This window comes from Asterias rubens, chromosome 9 (genome assembly GCF_902459465.1).
Source record: "Asterias rubens chromosome 9, eAstRub1.3, whole genome shotgun sequence".
Lineage (NCBI taxonomy): Eukaryota > Metazoa > Echinodermata > Asteroidea > Forcipulatida > Asteriidae > Asterias > Asterias rubens.
Window position 1 is genome coordinate 8,802,877 of NC_047070.1, and position 21,302 is coordinate 8,824,178.

At 40.2% G+C, this 21,302-nt stretch overlaps 1 protein-coding gene and 1 long non-coding RNA gene across 3 annotated transcripts; both read left to right on the forward strand.

The window, feature by feature from the left end:
- Positions 1–861: 861 nt before the first annotated feature.
- On the forward strand, positions 862–5,720 carry LOC117294888. 2 transcript variants are annotated; one of them, XR_004519583.1, is made up of 4 exons: positions 862–990; positions 2,330–3,463; positions 4,357–4,462; positions 4,987–5,720. It is a non-coding gene; the product is annotated as an uncharacterized LOC117294888 (long non-coding RNA). The 2 variants fall into 2 exon arrangements; XR_004519582.1 differs by lacking the exon at positions 862–990 and adding an exon at positions 1,364–1,461.
- Positions 5,721–9,552: 3,832 nt separating this feature from the next.
- LOC117294627 (sideroflexin-1-like) lies at positions 9,553–21,090 on the forward strand. The gene is made up of 9 exons (XM_033777123.1): positions 9,553–9,626; positions 11,074–11,278; positions 12,248–12,418; positions 13,744–13,842; positions 14,911–14,986; positions 16,963–17,176; positions 18,756–18,855; positions 19,853–19,900; positions 20,575–21,090. Exons 2-9 carry the CDS (start codon positions 11,079–11,081, stop codon positions 20,669–20,671), a joined length of 1,005 nt encoding a protein of 334 aa, XP_033633014.1. The 5' UTR covers positions 9,553–9,626; positions 11,074–11,078; the 3' UTR covers positions 20,672–21,090.
- Positions 21,091–21,302: the final 212 nt, after the last annotated feature.

A 21,302-nucleotide genomic window follows, 5' to 3' on the forward strand; every position in this document is an offset into this window, starting at 1 on the left:
AAGTTTTTGTCCTTACACGCTTGATGAAATTGGGCAGAAGAATAACACATTGTGAAACGGTCGTTGTACAATAGTCACCATTATCAGCAAACACAAGCAATTCTGAGGAAGAACATGCTCAAAGCAGTGTAGCGAGTCTACGTACTGCGATGACTGATATTTTTATTGCCTACATACAACAAGCGATCAGGGTGCATTCGATTAGCTTCCCTGGGTCGACCCCGGTCTTCCCCCCGGTGCAAGTTCTAATAGCTTTGACGTCATTCCCGGGGCTCACTCGGGTCAGTCCCAAGTGCCCTCATGCTTGTCGAGTAGGTCACTAACTTGGCTGGCACTAGGTGCATGGCGTCACCACGAGAGGGTGAGTGATCATCGTCGTTTAGCTCTTGTCATGTCAGGGCTCACTCGAGTGATTTCCACGGGGTAGAAGTTGTATTAATGCCCTTTGTCTTTTGGAATAATTGTCTTGGTTTGTTTTTGTTGTGTTTTGTTTTACTCCTAGCCATTATTCCAGACTTAATACTTCGTCTAAATAAAATATATATGTATTACTAACAGGTAATTTCTTGCTGTATGTACTGTATTTCTTGTGTATTTTATTGTGAGTAGGTCCTAGGCCTATCCAGGGACAGCTGTCCAGTGCCCCTATTGACCGATTGGGATACCCGTACCCCCCCCCCCCCCCTCGGGCTGGTTAAAATAAGATGAACTAAATAAATACTTCGGATCCTTATTACACACGCAGTGATCGACTGGTACCGTTTTGAAAGTCTACCCTTGAGACAGGCTACCAGCAGTTCATAATAGCACAATGCCAATCCGTTTCAATGTTGCGCACCAACGGTTTCGCATCGACGGTTTCGCGCCAAACAACTGCAAGAAAAACCTCAGCCGAGTGAGACCACTGTTTTCCTAGACGATTAGCTTTCTAGTTTTTTTCCCCAGTTTTGATGGAAGATTTCGTTGCTAGAATCATCACAAATTATTATGGTGAGTTGATTCCTATCTGTAGCGTGCTAACAAACAATGAAAATGCCACCGAATAATTTTATGTTTGTTGTATGGTATGTGTTGTTTGAGCGGTACATTTAAAAAGCCAGCAACTGGGATTTCCGTCATTGACATAGGGAGAAACCACCTTGATTGCGCTCTGTTTACTGCGCAATCCACAACAGATTTGCCCATCGCGCCGAGCGAGATCAACAAAAAAGTGTTGTATAAACTAATATCTAGGTGCGCATCTCACACCCTTATGCGCAAACCATAAATGAGCGCGCTGAGTAAATCAGTCTGGTCCCCATTTATAGATCATAATCAAACCCTGTTGATGAGGGAACCCGACAATCAAGCACAATAATATTGTGGTTCGTGAAAATCAAAGTTGATTTTTTTTTCCACCAAAACTTTAAAGTGATTTGTGCCAGCAATTTCCAGTGGCAAAAGTACAGAAACATTCGATTGGTAAGTTCCATGATCGTGAAACGTGGCTGATTATACATTTCAGCGGGCGAAGAAATCCATAATTTAATTACAATTTTACAAACAGTTCCTCAATCCGGAAAAGTTTCCGTATGGTGCCACCACTTTTTCATTCGATATGAAATAATATAGTTTCTAATTTACCTAAATGACATATCCCTGTTTGTAAAAATGAGTGTAAAGGTGGTGGCTCCATACGGAAAGTTATCCAAATGTTGATGTTTGACTTCCAAGCAAAGAGTCTCCTCTCCCTTGAGCTTGACCAGTTGACCAAAACTCGGCAGTGCCCTCTGATGCCAAGAAGCTTCACTGTAGTGAATTTCTTGCCATCCTCCTGCAAAGGCAGTAGACACTATTGGTAATTACTCAAAATAGTTATTAGCATTTAAACCCTTACTTGGTAATGAGTATTGGGGAGAGGTTGATATTATATATATCCATGGTGAGAAACGGCTCCCTCTGAAGTGACGTAGTTTTCGAGAAAGAAATAATTTTCAACGAATTTGATTTTGGTAGACCTCAAGTTTAGAATTTGAGGTCTCGAAATCAAGCATCTGAAAGCACACAACTTCGTGTGACCAAGGTGTTTTTTCTTTCATTATCTTGCAACTTCAGGTTTGTTGAATGCATACATGTATGTGGAGATAAACCAAGTGAGAAGACTTGTTTTTGACAATTACCAATAGCGTCCAGTGTATTTAAGGCAAGTTGCAGTAAAAATTGTTATAAATTCTTCTTTGAGATTGAAGCTAAACACAAAACTAAAATAGTTTTTATAATATTGGTTTCGTGTGGTGTGTTGTGGCCAAACTTATGCGACTGTCTTCTGAACAACTTTATCCCACAACAGTATCGACGTAAACAAATCAGAGAAAGTTTGTTCATCATCGAGGACCTGAAACGTTTATATTGCTTAGCAAAACAACAAGCGACAATTTGCAGCATATAATTTTTTTGATCCTGGAGGACCTTGATTGAGTCATCCGTTATATGGATGAGGTGCTTGTAACTCAGATCGTAGGACAGTCGAGTGAGAGCATCTCTTCAATACTTACAGGACATGGGAATAATCAATCGACTTACACTTATTGAAAAATGTGGCAGTACCTTGACCACATTGTCAATGCATCTGGACTAAACAACAACAGCAAGTGCTCAGTACCAAGTTCACATGTCACAAACCTGGAACTCTACGTTGGACTTCCGAGAGTTTAGCACCGAGAAAAGTGAGATAAGAAGGTCACTGTCTCAGACACGCTGAGTTGAGCAGTGTTTACAAGCTTGTGCTACACGTATGGGCCCCCTACTCAAGGTCACTGTTCACGAGGCAGACCACAAACCACTTTGTGCCGGCATGGCGAGGAACCAAAACTCTCCATTAAATGCCACAACATCATCTGATACTCACAATTAGGCACTCGTACAGACACATCAAAGAACTAGTGTCTCTCAGCTTATCACCTGGTCATCGAAACATGGAAGGAGGAAAAGGGGAAGACAGAAGCTCAGCTATACACCACTTGTGTTCCAGTTATGTGATAAAAACCAAACTGTTTGGCAATGAACCAAAACTCTCTGCTAAAATACAACAGCATCGTCTGATACTCACAAGGCACTGGTACAGACACATCAAGAACTAGTGTCTCTCAGCTTATCACCTGGTCACCGAAACATGGAAGGAGGGAAACTGGGAAGACAGAACCTCAGCTATACACCACTTCTGTTCCAGTTATGTGATAAAAACCGAACTGTTTGGCACTAAACCAAAACTCTCTACTAAACTACAACAGCATCGTCTGATACTCTCAAGGCCCTTGTACAGAAACGTCAAAGAACCTGTCTCTCAGCTTATCACCTGGTCACTGAAACATGGAAGGAGGAAAAGGGGAAGACAGAAGCTCAGATGTATAGATGTAGTTGCCACAGGGACATCTGAGTACTTCAAGCTGATCTTCTCAGTGATTCAAGTGGACATACAGGATATGTAAGTATTACAGTCTTCATTTAAGTTAAGATTCAAGGAACTTACTCAAATAGTTCACAGGGGTCGATTTCACAAAGAGTTAGGACCAGTCCTAACATAGGACTAGTCCTACGAGATATACCAATTGCATGGATAGTCCTAAGTTAGGACGAGTAACTGGTCCTAACTCGAGATAAGACTAGTCCTAACTCTTTGTGAAATCCCCCCCTGATCATTTAGAATGCCCTTATTCATTTTCTTCTGAAAAATAGCTGCTCTAACAAGGAAAACTGACTGGTTGATTATTTGAAATAGTTTTGGAACGAACAAAAAAGTTATAAGAACAGGATTCGAACCAACAAGCTCCTGTTTTAACATGCTGTGCCAACCAACTGAGCTATCTAGCTATATTTGCGCTCTCCCTGTCTACACATTGTCTTTGCTCGGGGTGCCAGTAATGAGCCACACAACAGCAACCATATAGCCATTTGAATAAAGAAAAATTGCACCCCTTGAAGGTGATTGCCTAAGCTTAATGCCGTTCCCAGGTTACTCATAGAACTTTTGAGTGTGATCCCCGGCTACACCCTCTAGCGTAGAAATTTGGGGTTATAATAAACATAATGCTTCAGTATGGAGCGTGGTTGTTGGACTGGTACAATGTCAGAGACAAAACCCCCTACTACACATTTGTTTCTTTGAGAGCTCTGTAGACTCACTGCAGTGATAAGTTGGTCTTTGTGGTACATTGAAGTAGAGTTAGTGTTACAAACACAAGTGTGTTGTAATATGGAAGCAAGTTATTTGACACTCCATAATGTTTGGATTAGATTGATGTCTATTGGTCGGTGGTAGTGCTTGTTACATGAATAAATCTGACCTGCATTGCTGACTTTTGTAACATTGTTTTACAGAATTGACACCGATCCTGTTTGCCACACTGGTACTTTGACAGCTTGGTTTAGCGCTGATGACCCTATAGACGGTACAGAAGATGAGACTCTTGCCACAGTTGGATTGGTAAGTTAGTTTCTTTGTTCTCTGTTTGATTTACGATCGTTTGTTTTCTCTTTGAGTTTGAAGAAAAACTAGATTCTTATGTCAAATTTAAAAGTCACAAGATAACTTGAGGCAACACAGCTTAACAACTTGTCGCAAAAGAGAATTAAATGTGGATCAGTTGGATATGACTGCTCATTGTTCAACCGTTGAATTTGAATTATTCTCTGTAGTCACTCAATTCAGCCTTTGCTTTCAAATTGATTTAAAATAAACCTTTACCGAATGAATGAATTTTTGAATGAAACTATGCCTTAAAAATGGTAACATGGTTACCTTGAATCTAAAGTGGTCTTGCCATCATGGTAGCTGAAGCACCAGTAAGTCTGGATCTTTTTCAAATGGTAATTTATTTTAGATTACAAAGAGGAGGGTGGGCACTCTCAGACTTTTTACAGTATTGCAGAGAATGTGCCAGAGAATGTTGTTTAAATAATTGATCTTTTTAACATGTTTTATTTCTTCAAACGGCTTATTTGTTATAGTGAGGGGACAACAATGAAGACGGGAACATCACATCTGAAGGGACAGGGTCAAACGGAGTTGTGCGTCGAACTTAGCCACAAACTGCAGAAAACGTCTCGCCACTCATTCTACCAAGAATTGTTAGATGCCAGCAGCAACAGTGCATCTTTCAACAAAAGTTGTGCAAAAGGACCTCCACTGTGCATGCTGTTTCAGAAGATATGGAATTGTTGTTCTCTGCAGTAGGTGTGATGTTGGTTTTTTCTGGCCTACATACTGGAGTTTGTGAGAGTGCATCGGCAGTACGTTGATGCTTGTGCGTCAATTTGAGATAAAATTGTACAATGCATGGAAGCATTTTTGTGAAGTTCATTTGTGCTTTGTGAAGGAACTGGAGACTTATGATCGGTCTTTACTGCGAGGTGAAATCCCAGAATGGATTTGTTGAACTTCACTTCATGGACTTCTGTTGATGTGTGCTTGGCACTGAGGCACACGACTTTGTAGTGTCCCCTTCTCTGACAGATAGTACCAGTTGAGTTTGATTACATACCAAGTGTTCTGACACACCCTAACTAACCAATAACTAACCCTTATTGTATATGGTAACCCTAACCCTTTATGGTAATGGTAACCCCTAACACTTTTGGTAATCATAATTTATAATCCTAACACTTTTGGTAATCGTTTCCCCCTAACAATAACCCTGTGTCAGAACATTGGTATGTAATTAGATTCAACTGGTGCTAACTGTCGGAGAAGGGGACACCACAAAGTTGTGTACCTCAGTGCCAAGCACACACCAACAGTAGTTTAAGAAGTGCAATTCAATGAATCCATTCTGGGATTACACCTCCCAGTAGAGACCGATGGTGAGCCTCTGGTCCCTATACTAGGCACAACTGAATTTTACAAAGTGGCTCCATGCATTCTACGGTTTCATCTAAGATTGATGCGTACAGCATCAATTTACCGTTGATGCACTCTTACGAGCTCCAGTCGGTCTCCCATAAAATCCTGACATCGTGCTCATTGCACAGATCGAGAATTTTGAATGTTCTGTGATACATGCACTGCCTTCAACTTCGTAATCCCTCTGTGACATCGACCGAGCCCAGCAAGCAGATGAGGATTGCTTATCAGACAATATGCCTACTGTACACAAGGCTTGCCTATACATCCCCTAGTGAGCTACTGATGAAACAACGATTGAGAACACCCCTTCCTGTCCACCAAAAACATTCGTGCCAGGTGTGCCATCACTCTAAAGAACGCAGAAAGGAAAATTTCTATCAATATGACAAAACAGCACTCCATTAAATGCAGACTCGATGTGTGAGAAACACCTACTCTTCGACCAGGTAAGCCTGTATGGATTTGTGCCCTAAAGTGCCCAGGTCAAAGTGAAAAAAAACTTGGTCACCCTGGTATATAACACATTGCAAAGAGTGACCGGGTTAGAGTACGACTCGACTGCAGTTTACTGTAGTTCACACACTTATAGCACACCTGGGATTCCCTGTTCCTTTGGAGCATCATCATTAAAGTCATGAGATCACCCCAACTCCAGCAATTCTGGACAAAATGGATCAGAAAAAACCAGGTGTTGAAACAAAAACTGACTTGGGGCGTTCTGTGAAACCCCCTGCCAGCTTGGATCTGTGCACTTGAGAATTAAGAGATGTGGACGCTTAAACTTGGACTTTGTTATTCTAAGTTCCTTAAACGTTGACTGTGTTGTTGTTTACATTTAATCTGTTGTTGTTTTGCATATAAAACAAAACCATTGTTTAGCTTCTTTGGATACAAAATCAAAAGTTGGAACATTAAATCCCAAAGCAAGTGCAGTTTATAAAAAAAACACTGGAGAGAACTGCTTTCATTGAAGTAATTTACAGACTTATGTGCTGATTTGCTGCGATCACTTGTTGCGGGCTTCTCCCTTAAAATTTGAACTCTGCAAATTTTATATTCTCGGTATTATCAATGTGTTTCGGCAAAAGTTACGACGCAACATTTTGGTAAAAAGTTGTAATTCCCAAAGTGTTGTGCATTAAGCCAAGTCCTCACACAGAAAGGTTGCTCATTCGACCCTACTCCTGCACCGTCTAATTGCACTTGAAATGTTGACCCAGAAATTTAAAATGACCACATACTACAGGACTGTAGTACATGTGTTTTTATAATTTTCAAACCATCTTGAGTTTCGGCAATCACTTCTTTGGGGCAACTTTTAATCTCTTGGTATTACTGATGTGTTTTGGCAAAAGCAAGTTAAAGGCATAATTATAATTTATTTTTAAATTTTCAACCCATCCTAAATTGGGACCATGATGATGCCTTTCTGTATGTAGACACTAGGTGAAAGGTGCTTCTTAGTGTAATGGTTACTCCTTAAAGGCAGGTTACACTTGCAGTAAAGTGTCAAAGACAAGTATTTTGCAACAAAATAATGACAGAAAAACCCACATTAGTTGCATACAATTGTGTGCTATCAGATGCCTAGAGAGAGGCTTCATACCTCAAGCCCTTGTGTAATAATATTTCCAGAAATTTGGGGTGAAAATTACGTCTTTCTCTAAAACTTGACTGCTTCATAGTTGTTTTACACACTTTGTTTTACCTACTATAAACTGTTCTTCAGTGCTCCTTATACATAGTATGTTTAAGTTATCTTTAACTAGTTACCAAAAGTATACCCTGCATCTAACTAGCCTGGATCTATCTAGATACAACACCACAAGACTGCCTCAATATCAATCAATGTTTGCTTATCCCCAAAGACTAGTAAAAAGTACCCATGTATTATTTAAAGTTTATATCCTCTGTTTCGAAATACTACTTGTATTTAATAATTTGCTTCCAATGCTTTGTTATGACTTGTTGTAGATATTTGCTTGTTTATTCTGACTTCAATAATCTACCAGTACTTTAAAGGGAACCTTACAGAATTGGTATTGCTAATAACAAACCTCTTTCTGGCAGTGAAGCACTTTATGTATTCCACCATGTACATAAACTGACAAACCTGTAGAAGTTAATTAGTCATTGGCCTTCTGGGTCACGTGAAAGTAATGAACAACCAATTACACAATTTGCATGAAATAGATGCAAAACTGTTTAAATAAAACGCTCACTGAGCAATAAAAGTAGAAATTATTAAAGGGATCAATGTAAGTTTGATGTAAATCTGTGATGTCTACGATTTCTTTCTTACACAGTTCTGTAACATTCCATTAAGTTTGGTTTACTTTCATGTTTATGTGCTTGGATGCTCTCTGTGAACTCTTTAAGTTTTTTCAATAAAAAATGTTGCTTACTTTAAACTATTTTATTGTCTTGGTTTTTATGATGTTATTGTTATTGTTAGACTTTCATGTAGGCCTACTCTGCACACCCAAATCAGAGCAGTGTACAGTAGATCAACAACAATATTAAAGCCAGTTTAAAAACCATAATGACTTTGAAAATACACACATTTGATTATTATTGCCTGTAATTGTATTGTATGTCCGCAGACATTTTGTCACAAGCAGTTTTAGTAAAGTTTATTGTTATCCTTTAATCTTTGCAAGTAATGAATCAGATATCTGTTTTCGTTGTTGAATTTTGTGTACCGTGTAAAGGTCCCACTGCCCAAATGTGTGCTCTGTGTCTTTTTAGTTGTACATGTATAATTGTATTATCTTTAAAAAAGTAACTGATTCAAATGATGTGGGAAGTGTTTATAATTACTGTAGTTTAACTGGGGTTTATAGTTAGCAAAAAACACTTTAACGTTGTCATTTTCCCCTTACCTGTTATCAGCATGTATGATCGACAATCATGTAGGCCTACTCTGGACAACCAAATAAGAACAGTGTACAGTAGATCTAAAATAAAATTAAAGCCAGTTTTAAAACAATAACAACTTTGAATACACAAGATTGATTATTATTGCCTGTAATTGTATTGTATGTCTGCAGACATTTTGTAACAAGCAGTTTTTGTGAAGTTTATTTGTTATCCTTAATCTTTGTCAAGCAATAAATCATATATATGTTTTCTTGTTAAACTTTGTGTACCGTACCTTTCTTTTGAAGGTCCCACTGCCCAAATGAGCTCTGTGTCACAATTCTAAATAGAATCCTCCTCCCTCAGCAATGGCAGTCTATGCAATGGGTCTACTTGGCTTAATTTCATAGCTGCTTTAGCAGAAAGTATTGCTTAATTACCCCCCTGCTAAGCAGACCTAGGATACCAGTCGGCAAATAATATGGTGCATAACATGTAGTGACTCGGGAATTTGGATGGTTGGGGCCTATAAACCTTATTCTGCTAAGCATAAAAATTAATTTTAGAAACTCTTTTCGAAAACTGCACTTTTAAATACAAATAATCCTTTTTAAGTAATGATTACCAGATGCGATGTATGTAATCCACTGTGCGTAAACTGACAAACCTGTAGAAGTTTTGGCAATACAAGCTTTCGATAGTATCACTTTTCGATAGTATCGCGACGTGCCCCCAACGGACACACCCCCAAATTGACCAATCATCGGTAAAGAAAATGAATTACACGTAGACACTAGAGGGCGCCTGCCAGTGTCACATGAACACCGGCTAAAGACGTAAACTGCAACTGCAAAAGGTTCTGCATTAATTACCGGCTTTTAACCAGGTAAAGAAACATTATTAAGATTTGTTGAAGATGGGTATGATTCTATTAAACTTGGTTTATTTATTAGTTGAATTATGCTTGTTACAGCTACGTTCTTCACTGTGAACAGGGTGCATAATAATAAGCCTAGTTTTAGTATAGGCCATTTTGTATACACAGTACTGGCATTGCAATGCATTGAATATTGATTGACCTGGAAGTAGGCCTACTGTTTGTAGGTGTAGGCCTACGATCGATTGAGCAATTGAGTACCAGCATAAGCAGAAGGGTTTGGTGGTTGAACTTGTAGTCACTTGTTGAGCTTAGAGTATAAGACTAACATGATTAAGCTAACCTAGCTGCCCGTAATACTAGGGCCAATTATGGATAACTTTCCGTATGGCGCCACCACTTTTTCACTCATTTTTACAAAAAGGGATTTATCATTGAGGTAAATAAGATGTGAAAAAGTGGTGGCGCCATACGGAAACTTTTCCCCAATTCTTTTCGAATCCTTGGCCGGCCACAAGGACAGGGCACAACTCGATAATCAAACGCAATCCTATTTCATGAGCAAAGTTTGTCGTTGAGATATTTTGAAAAGTTCACTCTCAAAAGTCATTTGATTTTCCCAGGGCACTTATCATAAAGAGAAGGGGCTCACCCCTGTTTTCCTGGTCTGATCGGCAGCATATTGCACCACTTCACCTTACTCTTACAAACAAAGTAAACCATTATGTGATGCTTGCTTAAAAGGCAGTGGACACTATTGGTAATTTTCAAAGACTAGCCTTCACAGTTGGTGTATCTCAACATGCATAAAATAACAAACCTGTGATGATTTAAGCTCTATCGGTCATCGAAGTTGCGAGATAATAATGAAAGAAAAACACACCCTTGTCACACAAAGTTGTGTGCGTTTAGGTTGATTTTGAGACCTCAAGTTCTAAATCTGAGGTCTCGAAATCAAATTCGTGGAAAATTACTTCTTTCTGGAAAACTATGCCACTTCAGAGGGAGCAGTTTCTCACAATGTTTTATACCATCAACCTCTCCCTATTACTAGTCACCAAATAATATTGGTCTCATATGAGACGAAAATTATTTTAATCATTTACAAACGTATTTTCATGACATTGTTTTACTCATTTCTCAAAAACTACAGCACCTCAGTAAGTACTATTTGAAGGGAAGCTTTCCACTATCATTCTCTTCAAACCCTGCAAGTTTAATGTAAATCTATGGACATTTTGAAAAAGTACCCAAATCCTTTAAAGGATTATTTTAGGTCTCATTCTTCTATACAAAGCTCCACATACGGTCCTACTAAAAGCCGACATTAAGTCCAGACTCCACATACCTTGCAGGAATTGATACTGAGTGCTTTGATACGCCCCTATTAAGGGGTGTGATTAAGGCACTATATCATAAGAACCAATTATTGTTATTCTGATAAATTCCATTCCAGGTGTGATGGCTGCCTCCAATGAAGCTATGAAGTCTGAGATTGCATCAGGTGCACCTCGGCTGAGACTGAATCTAAACGAACCAAAATGGGATCAATCCACCTACCTGGGACGAGCTCAACATTTCTTCACCGTGACCAACCCCCTGAATGCATTTCTAATGAACAGCCAACTTGATGAGGCCAAGGCGTTGGTTCAAGCATACAAGTAAGTGATGAGGAGTTGAGATTAAATTTTGAGGAAAGCCCCTGGGCCGAATTTCGTAGGGATGCTTCTGGTAAGCAATTTGTGTTTACTGTAGCAGAAAAACTTGCTTCGGTGTAAACGTATTTCACAGGTTAGCAAGAAAATTAGACGGCCTTTTTGCGCGTTCTCCATGGTTTTGTTGCGTCATTCATTTTTGTGCATGCCTATTTGTGTGCTTACATGGTTGGCAGCGCTATGAAATGTTAAGCGTACAGTAAGCACAAAATCGGCTGTTAAGCAGCCCTGGGTTGAACTTCATGGCTCTGCTTACCGAGATGCATTTTAAGGTGGATTCAAAGTGATGTATATTAGGTTCTCAGAACTGAGGAGTCTCACGAATTGGAAAATTTACTCCGAGGTAGTAGAGAAATCTATTGAATTCCGAAAAATCTATTCCGTGGTAGTTGAGTTAAAAGGCACTCTCCACATTAGGTAATCACTCAAAATTATATAATAGCATAAAAACGTACTTGCAACGAGCATCGTATAACACAGTGTGAGAAACGACTCTCTCTGAAATAACATAGTTTTTGAGAAAGAGGTATTTTCTCACTATAATACTGAAAGACTTCAGCTGAAGCCTTTTAATTTCTACCTGAAAGCAAACAACTTTGTGCAAGTTTTTTTTTCGTTCATTATTTTCTCGCAACTACGATGACCAATTGAGCCCAAGTTTCATAGGCTTTTTATTTTATGCATATATAATGTTGGGGTACACCATGTGAGATAACTGGTCTTTGACAATATTACCAAACGTGTCCAATTGCCTTTAAAACAAGACAAGTTCCCAAAAGAAGAACATCTACCCAGCAAGTAGATACACACACGGTGTTACTGCAAACACCTCACCATGCAATGCCTCAAATCCCATACTGATTCAAACCATTCGCCTCTATCCATTCATCACTGCACTCTCTCACCATCATCCAGAAACGGTCGAGTAATGCCTAATGTGACGGACTCAGAGATCTGGACGGCAAAGTACAGGTACGACTCTGCCTTCCACCCGGACACTAAGGAGAAGATGACATTAATAGGGAGGATGTCGGCCCAGGTACCTATGAATATGACCATCACTGGCTGCATGCTCACTTTCTACAGGTAAGTTATCATTAGACTATGGTCTACAAGTGTTACAGGGGTTTCCCATACCTTTTTTTTCAATCACCAGACAGACGAGTCAACTAAAATTTTAGATTGCCTGCAGGTTTTTTAACTAAATCAAATCAAATCAAATCAAATCAATAAAACATTCATTTCCACATTCACATCACATGGAGGCATCATCCTAAAAGCCGAGGCTTGTGGCGGATGTGCCCGTTACAAGATTACAGAACAAAACAGGAAAACAGCACTAAATAGACGAATAAATAAATACATACCACTACGGTAGATAACTACACAAAGGTTTAACCATGGTTAAACAATGTAAATATAACTATGAAGCAGAACATGTAAGTGAAGTAAACAAAGGGACAACAATTAAACAAACAATACCAATTAGAAAACATAGACGAGTAAGTAGGTAGGTAAGTAAGTAACGGCTAAGCCAACTACCAGTATAAAAAAGCAAATCGATCAATTATGTTGGGAATTTAGTAAAAACGTTTTTAGTCGGTGTTTAAACGAGCTAATTGTAAAACCATTCTTTATGATTTGACCACTGTACCCACCTTAATTGTGAATAGGAACAGCTCTTTGACTCGCCCGCCGCTGTTGCAGCAGCTAATTTTGAACCCTGTGTTAGGGCCATATCATACAAGTCAGTTTAAAGGCAACCTGTACAGTCAGTGGGTAGACATGGTTAAAGCAACAGGGGTCGATTTCACAAAGAGTTAGGACCAGTCCTAACTTAGGACTAATCCTAGGAGATATTAAAAACTTAAGGCCAGTCTTAAGTTCGGACGAATAACTTGTCCTAAGTTAGGATGAACAACTCATCCCAACTCGAGATAAGACTAGTCTTTACTCTTTGGGAAATCCACCCCTGGACATGTTTAGTAAATATAAAATTACTTGGTAATTGTAACGGAGAGCTGTTGTTAGTATTAAACATTGTGAGAAAAGATTCCTTTTGAAGTAACATAGTTTTTGAAAGAGAGGTATTTTCTTCTGAGATTGACTTCAAACCTATATCCTTTTTTCAGGCATCTGAAAGAAGCACACTAATTTTTGCAGCAAGGGAGTTTTTTCTTTCATTATTTTATTGCAACTTTGTCGACTAATTCAGCCCAAACTTTCACAGATATGTCATTTTATGCTTATGTATGGGTACACCAAGTGTGAATACTGGTCTTTGACAAACATTTCCAGTGCCTTCAAGATAAGCACTTTATAACTGACAAGGCTTCCATGGGAAATAAAAACAACAAAATATGGAATTCAATTATATAAGTCTATGATGTTTGTTTCTTTTTTTTTTACAGAACAACACCAGCAGTGTTATTTTGGCAGTGGATCAATCAATCTTTTAATGCCATCGTTAACTATACAAACAGAAGCGGGGCCTCACCTTTATCAGTCAAGTAAGTTCAACTGTAGCTTCTCGTACTACTGCAAGTTCGACAGCTCCTGATTTTCCAGCTCAAGAATGAGGCGGATTAAACACAGCTTGCATCGAGGATGGAAATTTTGGTTATAACTCTTACACAGATGTGCATTAGCACCGTCGCTACTTTCCCGTTTCCTGTGAAAAATCACTGGCAGGACTCACAGAGGGTACAGAGTACACAGTGCTAACACACATCTGTGAAAGGGTTAAAACGAAATTAAAATTCTTTATCCCCAATGCAAATTTTACATTGAGGCTGGTTCCATTTGAAAATATTTCGGCCGAGTGGTATAGTTCACGGTACCCAAGCTCTGGGCCCAACTTCATAGAGCTGCTAAGCACAAAAATTTGCTAAGCATGAAATTTCTTCCCAGATAAAAACAGGATTACCAGCCAAATTTCCATTTGTTGCATAGCGCTTTTTACTGGTATTCAGCTTTAGCTCGCTTATCCTGAAAATCACATGGAAATTGGGTTGGTAAACCTGTTTTTATCAAGGAAGAAATTTCATGCTGAGCAAATTTTTGCGCTTAGCAGCTCTATGAAAGTGGGCCCTGGTGTTGTTGTTAGCAGCAGAGCTTGGGTTCAATACCCTGTCATGACACTTGTGCCCTTGACCAGACACGTCAATCATAATTGCTTCATAAACAGTTGAAAAGGTAGTGCATTCTGCTCTACGCCTACATCCTTACGGACTGCGAAGGGGATAACCCTGTGGCAGCCGCAGGAGTTGGTGGCAATGTGCACTTGGTGGCAGTCAAGTGTAACCCTCACCTTGAAGTGGGCTACCGTGGACTTGTGATGATAGGGGATCTCTCATTAGAAAAAGAAAAAAAAACATTTTTCAGCACCCCTGAACGAAAATATTGACAAAATAGTGAAACCCCCCCCCAACATAGGGCTAGATAGCTAAGTTTGTAGAGCAATGGCACGTTAATCTGAAAGTGGTGGTTCAAGTCCCACTCTAGTAAATTTGTCTTTGTTCAACCCCAAATCAACATTCGTTTTTGTAACACATTTATGGTTTTTGTTCCCCTTGCAGTCAGTTGGGATTATCCTATGTACTAGCCACAACAGGTGCAGTCACAACAGCAGTGGGTCTGAACAGCGTAGTCAAAGTAAGTCATTGCTCCACTGCTTTTTCAAGAATCTGATGGAGTTCAACAGGGCCTAATTTTATAGAGCTGCTTAAGCAAGGTTTGAAATGATAATCTCTAAAATGAGTTGAAACCAATGGTTCTTTTCAGAACCACCATAACTAGTTTAGAGATAATCATAACATGGTGTTACCGCAAACCTTGTACACGTGACATGGTAGTTTTGGCGTGGAGGAAGGAAGAGAAGGAGTTCGAACGAAGGGACTTCAAAAGTCGAACCCGTGGTAACGCGGTCGTTTAACGACACCTCGTAATCACCCACATACCTTACACAAACAATGGGCGACCTGGCGTGTGTGAGTTTGCGCGTGCGCACTTGGTTCTTAACCAAACTATGGCGTCGTATGTCGTATGGATATAATAAAGGGAAAAACTACTTTTTTTGAGACGCGATAACATTTTTGGACGCTACCAGACACCTTAACGATGAACACAATTGAATACCAACCACCCTCGTGTGCTTATACCCAAATTTTGATCCACTGCTACTGACCGGAAAGTTGCAAAAAATGTAAAAATAGGCTATGATATTTCCATGTAAACACCACAAACTGTCAATGAAACCGTGTGTATTCACAATTCTTGTCTCCAATGATTCAACTTTACATGAAGGCAACGGTGCAGAGTGGCGGTACCACACGTTCTGTACAAAGAGATCTAATCCCACTCGTTAATCGGCCGTCCAGCTGGAGGTCTCCCATCTTTTTCCACTGGTCAGCCAGGGGCATTGTCAGGGTATTCTTTTGTTACTCTGCGGTTTTGCGGGTCGCTCGAGCTCCTTCTCTTCCTTCCTCCATGGTTTTGGATGCTAACCTTGTTCTGGTAAACAACTTTTTGTTGCGCTTAGCTACTTCTTCTGCTAAAGAAGCTCTATGAAATTGGGCCCAGATGTCAAGGAAATAGAGAAGCTGAAGTACATAACATCCTTTTCAAACTACGATGCCAATTCTTCGGCAATAAATTATCGAGGTGTGTCAACCCCTCCAACACCATGATTGAAACACCCTTGGTGCATTTTTCTGGGAGAAAATAAGCTCCCAAGATGCTAACTCTATTAGCAAGTTCAAGATTAACAATCGATAGAGATTGGAATGTAATGTGACGAAGACAAAATTCCAATTAAAAGGCACTGGACACTATTGGTTACTGAAAATAATTGTTAGCATAAAAACTTACTTGTGTACAAGCAATGGAGAGCTGTTGATAGTACAAAACATTGTGAGAAACGGCTCCCTCTGAAGTAACATAGTTTTTGAGAAAGAGGTAATTTCTCACTAAAATAATCAAAGACTTCAGGCCTGAAGCCTTTTATTTTGCATCTGAAAGCACACAAAGTTCTTGCAAGTTCTTTCTTCAATATTATCTTGCAACTTTGATGACCAATTGAGCCCAAATTTTCACAGAGTTGTTGTTTGATGCATACTTTGGGAAACACCCCGAGAATACTGGTCTTCACCAAACGTATACCTATTCCACCAGAAATGCAGAGAGTCATGGGTTGTGTGTGCCTAAAGTGAGGACTGAAAAAGGCAAAAGTAGCATTTCTTACAAAGGTTCCCTTTTATGGAATGGTTTGCCTGAGAGACTGCGTAATGAGCCAACCTTGACTTCAGTCACTTCTAGGTTCTGGCGTTTACGGAGTCATTGATTTATTTTGCATTATGGGCTTTTTGTTGCCTTTTCTCTCTGTTTTGTTCCTGGTGGTATAGAGTGCTGTTGGTGCTTTTGTGGGGGTTGTTCTTTATACATGTGTATTTGTTTATCTCTTGTTCTGTGTATTGCTTTTTTACAGGGCCCCCAGGGAGAACAGATTTTTACACTAATGGGGCTACCCTGTATAAATAATACTTAATAATAATGATAATAATAATAATCCAGTGTATTAGAAATGAGTTACATTTTGACCATGTCGTCATTTCTGATGTTTTCTTTACCAGAAAGCACCGGCAATTGTTGGTCGCTTTGTTCCCTTTGTTGCCGTAGCAGCCGCCAACTGCATCAATATCCCAATGATGAGGAAACAGGAGTTACAGAGCGGGATCACTGTGTTCGATGAGGAAGGTAACCGCTTAGGGGAGTCGACAAAAGCCGCCCGCAGCGCCATCGGACAGGTCGTCTTCTCTAGAATATGCATGGCTCTTCCAGGCATGAGTAAGTTTACGTATCTACTTCAAAATTCTTCTTCTTGTAAATAAGGGAATCAATGTGTGGTGAAGAGGTTTTCAACTAGTGGTTTAATCCCATCGAGGCCTGGTTCTTGATTATTTTACCGAGACGAAGTCGAGGTAAATTATCAAGAACCAGGCCTCGGCGGGTTTGAACCACTAGTTGAAAACCGATTCAACACACTTTGATTCCCACTCATATCTTTTCGGTCAAAAACATCATCACTTTTTGGTCAAAAAGTAAATAAATGCAAAAATTATAATTGTTAAATGATTTCTTTCAACACAACACCCCTCCAGCTATGAAATGGTAAAGCCCTCCGCCGCCCTCGGGTAAACAACTCCTTATAAGGGAATGCTGTGCGCGTTGCGAGTATCGCGTGATGTGGCACAACTGTTTCAGCTGTTGCTCTCGACCAATAGGAATGAAGAAACGGTCTTATAAGAACAGGCGCAAGGTCACGTGTCACGCCCATGAATTAACACTTTTTACCGGTCATAAACAAAGGTTTATACACACCCATGTGACGCGCTCTCCACCAATACGAATAGCGAAACTGTCTGAGGTATTTATGAATGGTTTTTCGAAGCTGTGCATGGTGTGAAGAATAAGAAGTAATTATAAATACTGAATAGTAAACTTGCGGTTACAACCACGTTCAATATCTCTTTTGAGGGAGTGTTGGCTCTGAAAAGAGCCGGTTTGGTCTCGACGTTTCCAACAGTATACTCTGCACGCTCCTGAAGACGAGCAGAGTATTCTCGACATTCTTAAAGAGTATACTCTGCTTGTATCCTGAAGACGAGCAGAGAATAGACGATGTGACCTATGTTTACATTCACACCGCCCTCTGTTGACAAAACACTGTATACGTCATGTTTCGCCGGGCAAAAAGACACGGAGTCATGGTAAGATTGCGTACACTTTCTAGCTGGTTGCCAAAACACAAAGGTTTTGCCCGGCGGTATGCGCGCGAATCATGTTATGGTTTCCGTGTGACGTCAGAGGTCACATCGTCTATACTGTTCAAAATGTCCAGACCGCACCAGCTCTTTTCAGAGCCAACACTCCCTCAAAAGAGATCATATTCATGGTTGTACCCGCAAGTTTACTTTTTAGTATTTACAGTTACTTCTTCTTCTGCTTATGTAAAAAGTTGTTCATAATTTGGCCCCAGTTTTATATCTCCATGACCTCAGAGCCCTTCATTCATCTTCACTATCATCAGCTTCCAGACGCCTTCTCTTCTTCCACCGCTCTTTTCCAGCTTTCCCTGGGACCCCACACCATCATGATATGCTATGGGGCAACCAGGCTCCTAGTGGATGATACCCATGCCTCCATCCTTACTGACTGTGAAGGGGGGGGGTAACCCTTTTTCAACTCAAGGAGTAGGCGGTCATGTCCCCCTGGTGACAACTGATCCAGGTCGATATCCCAAATCAGTTAATAGTAGCCTTCACCTGGAAGTGGCCGTCTGGCCTTGTGAGTTGGGTGACGCCTCACAAAAAAATATATGTATTTATAGATCTGAAAGATTAATATTTTTGTTTTAATCCCAAAGGCATCCCACCATTAATCATGAGCAAGTTGGAAAAGGGTGCATTTCTGAAGCGCTACCCAGTTATGAACGCACCAATACAAGTGGGCCTAGTAGGTCTGACGTAAGTACAGTGTAAAAGGCAGTGGACACTATTTGTAATTACTGAAAGTAATTAGTAGCATAAAACCTTACTTGGTAACAATCAATGGAGAGCTGTTGATAGTATAAAACCGTGTAAGAAACGGCTCCCTCTGAAGTGACGTAGTTTTTGAGAAAGAAGTAATTTTTCATAAACTTGATTTTGAGACCTCAGAATTAGAGTTTGACGTTCCGAAATCAAGCATCTGAAAGCACACAACTTCATGTGACAAGATGTTTTTTTCTTTAATTATTATCTCGCAACTTCATTGACCAAATGAGCTCAAATTTTCACAGGTTTGTTATTTTATGCATATGTTGAGATACACTAAGTGAGAAGACTGGTCTTTGACAATTACCAATAGTGTCCAGTGTCTTTAACTCAAATAATTTACTTCCCTTTCGATGTTAAACAAGCCACAATCAAAACAGTTTCAAGACGCTCTCTCAATAAGCCATTTGCAAGTTAGATTTGAATAATGTCTGCTACAATGACTTGATAGACAGTAATGACTTGCTTAGTCATACAGTACCGCTTACATTTGAATTCCTCAGACTATCGAGACAGTTGCTATGTCAAATGGTTTGGGGCGAGCCTTTTGCATAGCAACCTCCAGATGAGCAAACCCTAGTACCATTGTGACATACACATCCATTCAGAATCGTGTATGGGTGTTCAACGTCTCTTACACAACTACGCAAAAGCTTGCCCCTAATCATGTGACATAGCAACTGTCTCTGTAGTCTGAGATACAATTGTCAGTTGTACAATGTACGGAAAGGGTTTTAGAGTGTTGATGTTCCTAAAGCAAAACCAACAGAGGATACAACAAAAAGTTGGAAACAAAATATCGCAGACAAATCGAGCAGGTAATCAAAGCAGAGTCTTTGGCTCTCCTATATGCTAATGAAATTCTTCATTATTTTATGTTGATGTCACTTTTTCCTATAAGCTAACTTTTATATCTTGCTTTGGCTAGGTTGGTCTTTGCAACACCGATGTGCTGTGCACTGTTCCCTCAAAAAAGGTATGTACTGTTACATTAACCATTATTGCTTCGCCCTTCCGATGGGACGTAAAGCTGTTGGTTCCGGTTGTTGTGTAATGCATGTAAAAGAACCCAGTGCACTTATGGTAAAGAAAAGGGGTTCACCCCAGTATTCCTGGTTCAACCAGCAGCATATGCGCCACAGCACCTTGTAAAGCATTCATGGTGCTATAAAGGAACAGCCGTCGATTTCACCAAACTCTTCGTAACTTGGGATTAATCTTAGGGCTTAATAGAACGGGTTAAGTTCTGTATCTGAAGACATTGGGACGCACATTGAACCCATCCTAAGTTAAGACGAGTTACTCGTCCGAACACGAGATAGGTTGTAATGGTAGCGTTTTGTGAAATCGGCCACGGGTCTCATACTTCCAAAATACTTCCAGCGCTTTGATTTGCCCCTTAGGGTTGTGATAAGCGCTATATAGAACCTACATGTAGTATTACTTGTGAGACCAAGGGTTGATTTCACAAAGAACTATGGACTAGTCCTACTTCAGGACAAGTCCTAGGAAATACTAAAAACTTTAGGCTAGTCCTAGTTAGTAGGACGACTTGCTTAACTCGACTAGTCCTTCCTCTTTGTGAAATCAAACCCCATTCTATCTCGTTGTTCATTTTCCGCTAGTGACTTTGCTTTTCTTTCTTCACAGTTCTATCGCTACCAATCACCTCGAGGAGGATCTTCAAGCGAGTATCAAGCAGAGAGGAGGAAGTATCGACAGGGTTTACTTCAATAAGGGTTTGTGATGAAACGCTCAATGACATTAGTTAGGAGCATAGAAATAGAACTCGGAGAAAGCTGAGCTCAACCGTTCCATGTGTTGTCAGTGGACGCGGCTTATTGCACCATGGGACATACGTGTATGGCGAAATGATCATCACAGGAGTGCACGTGAGTGTTTTCATTGGTCAATGATAATGGCGCCTACTGTATGGCAAAGAAGTGCATACGCGCATCGATAAAAGTGGTCTCCTAACGAAATCGCATGCACAATGTCACACTCAGCATTCTCCGGGTTTTATTTCTATGGTTAGAAGTAATCAATTATAATGGAATAAAAACAGCTTCTGTAGAGGATTCAATGTACGCACAATGGGTGCGTTCGTTAAGCTTCCCTGGGTTGACCCCGGTCTTCCCCCGGTGAGTTCGAATAGCTTTGACGTCATTCCAGAGGCTCACCCGGGTCAGCTCCCAGTGCCCTGCTTGTGGAGTGGGTCACTTGGGTCTGGCCCCAGGTGCATGACGTCACTACGAGAGCGGTGAGTGATCGTTTGTTTAGCTCTAGTCAGGGGCTCACCCGAGTGAGCACCGCGGGGTAGACCCCAGGGAAGCTAAACGAATGCACCCATAGGTTACATGGAGTGGGCAGTCAGAAAT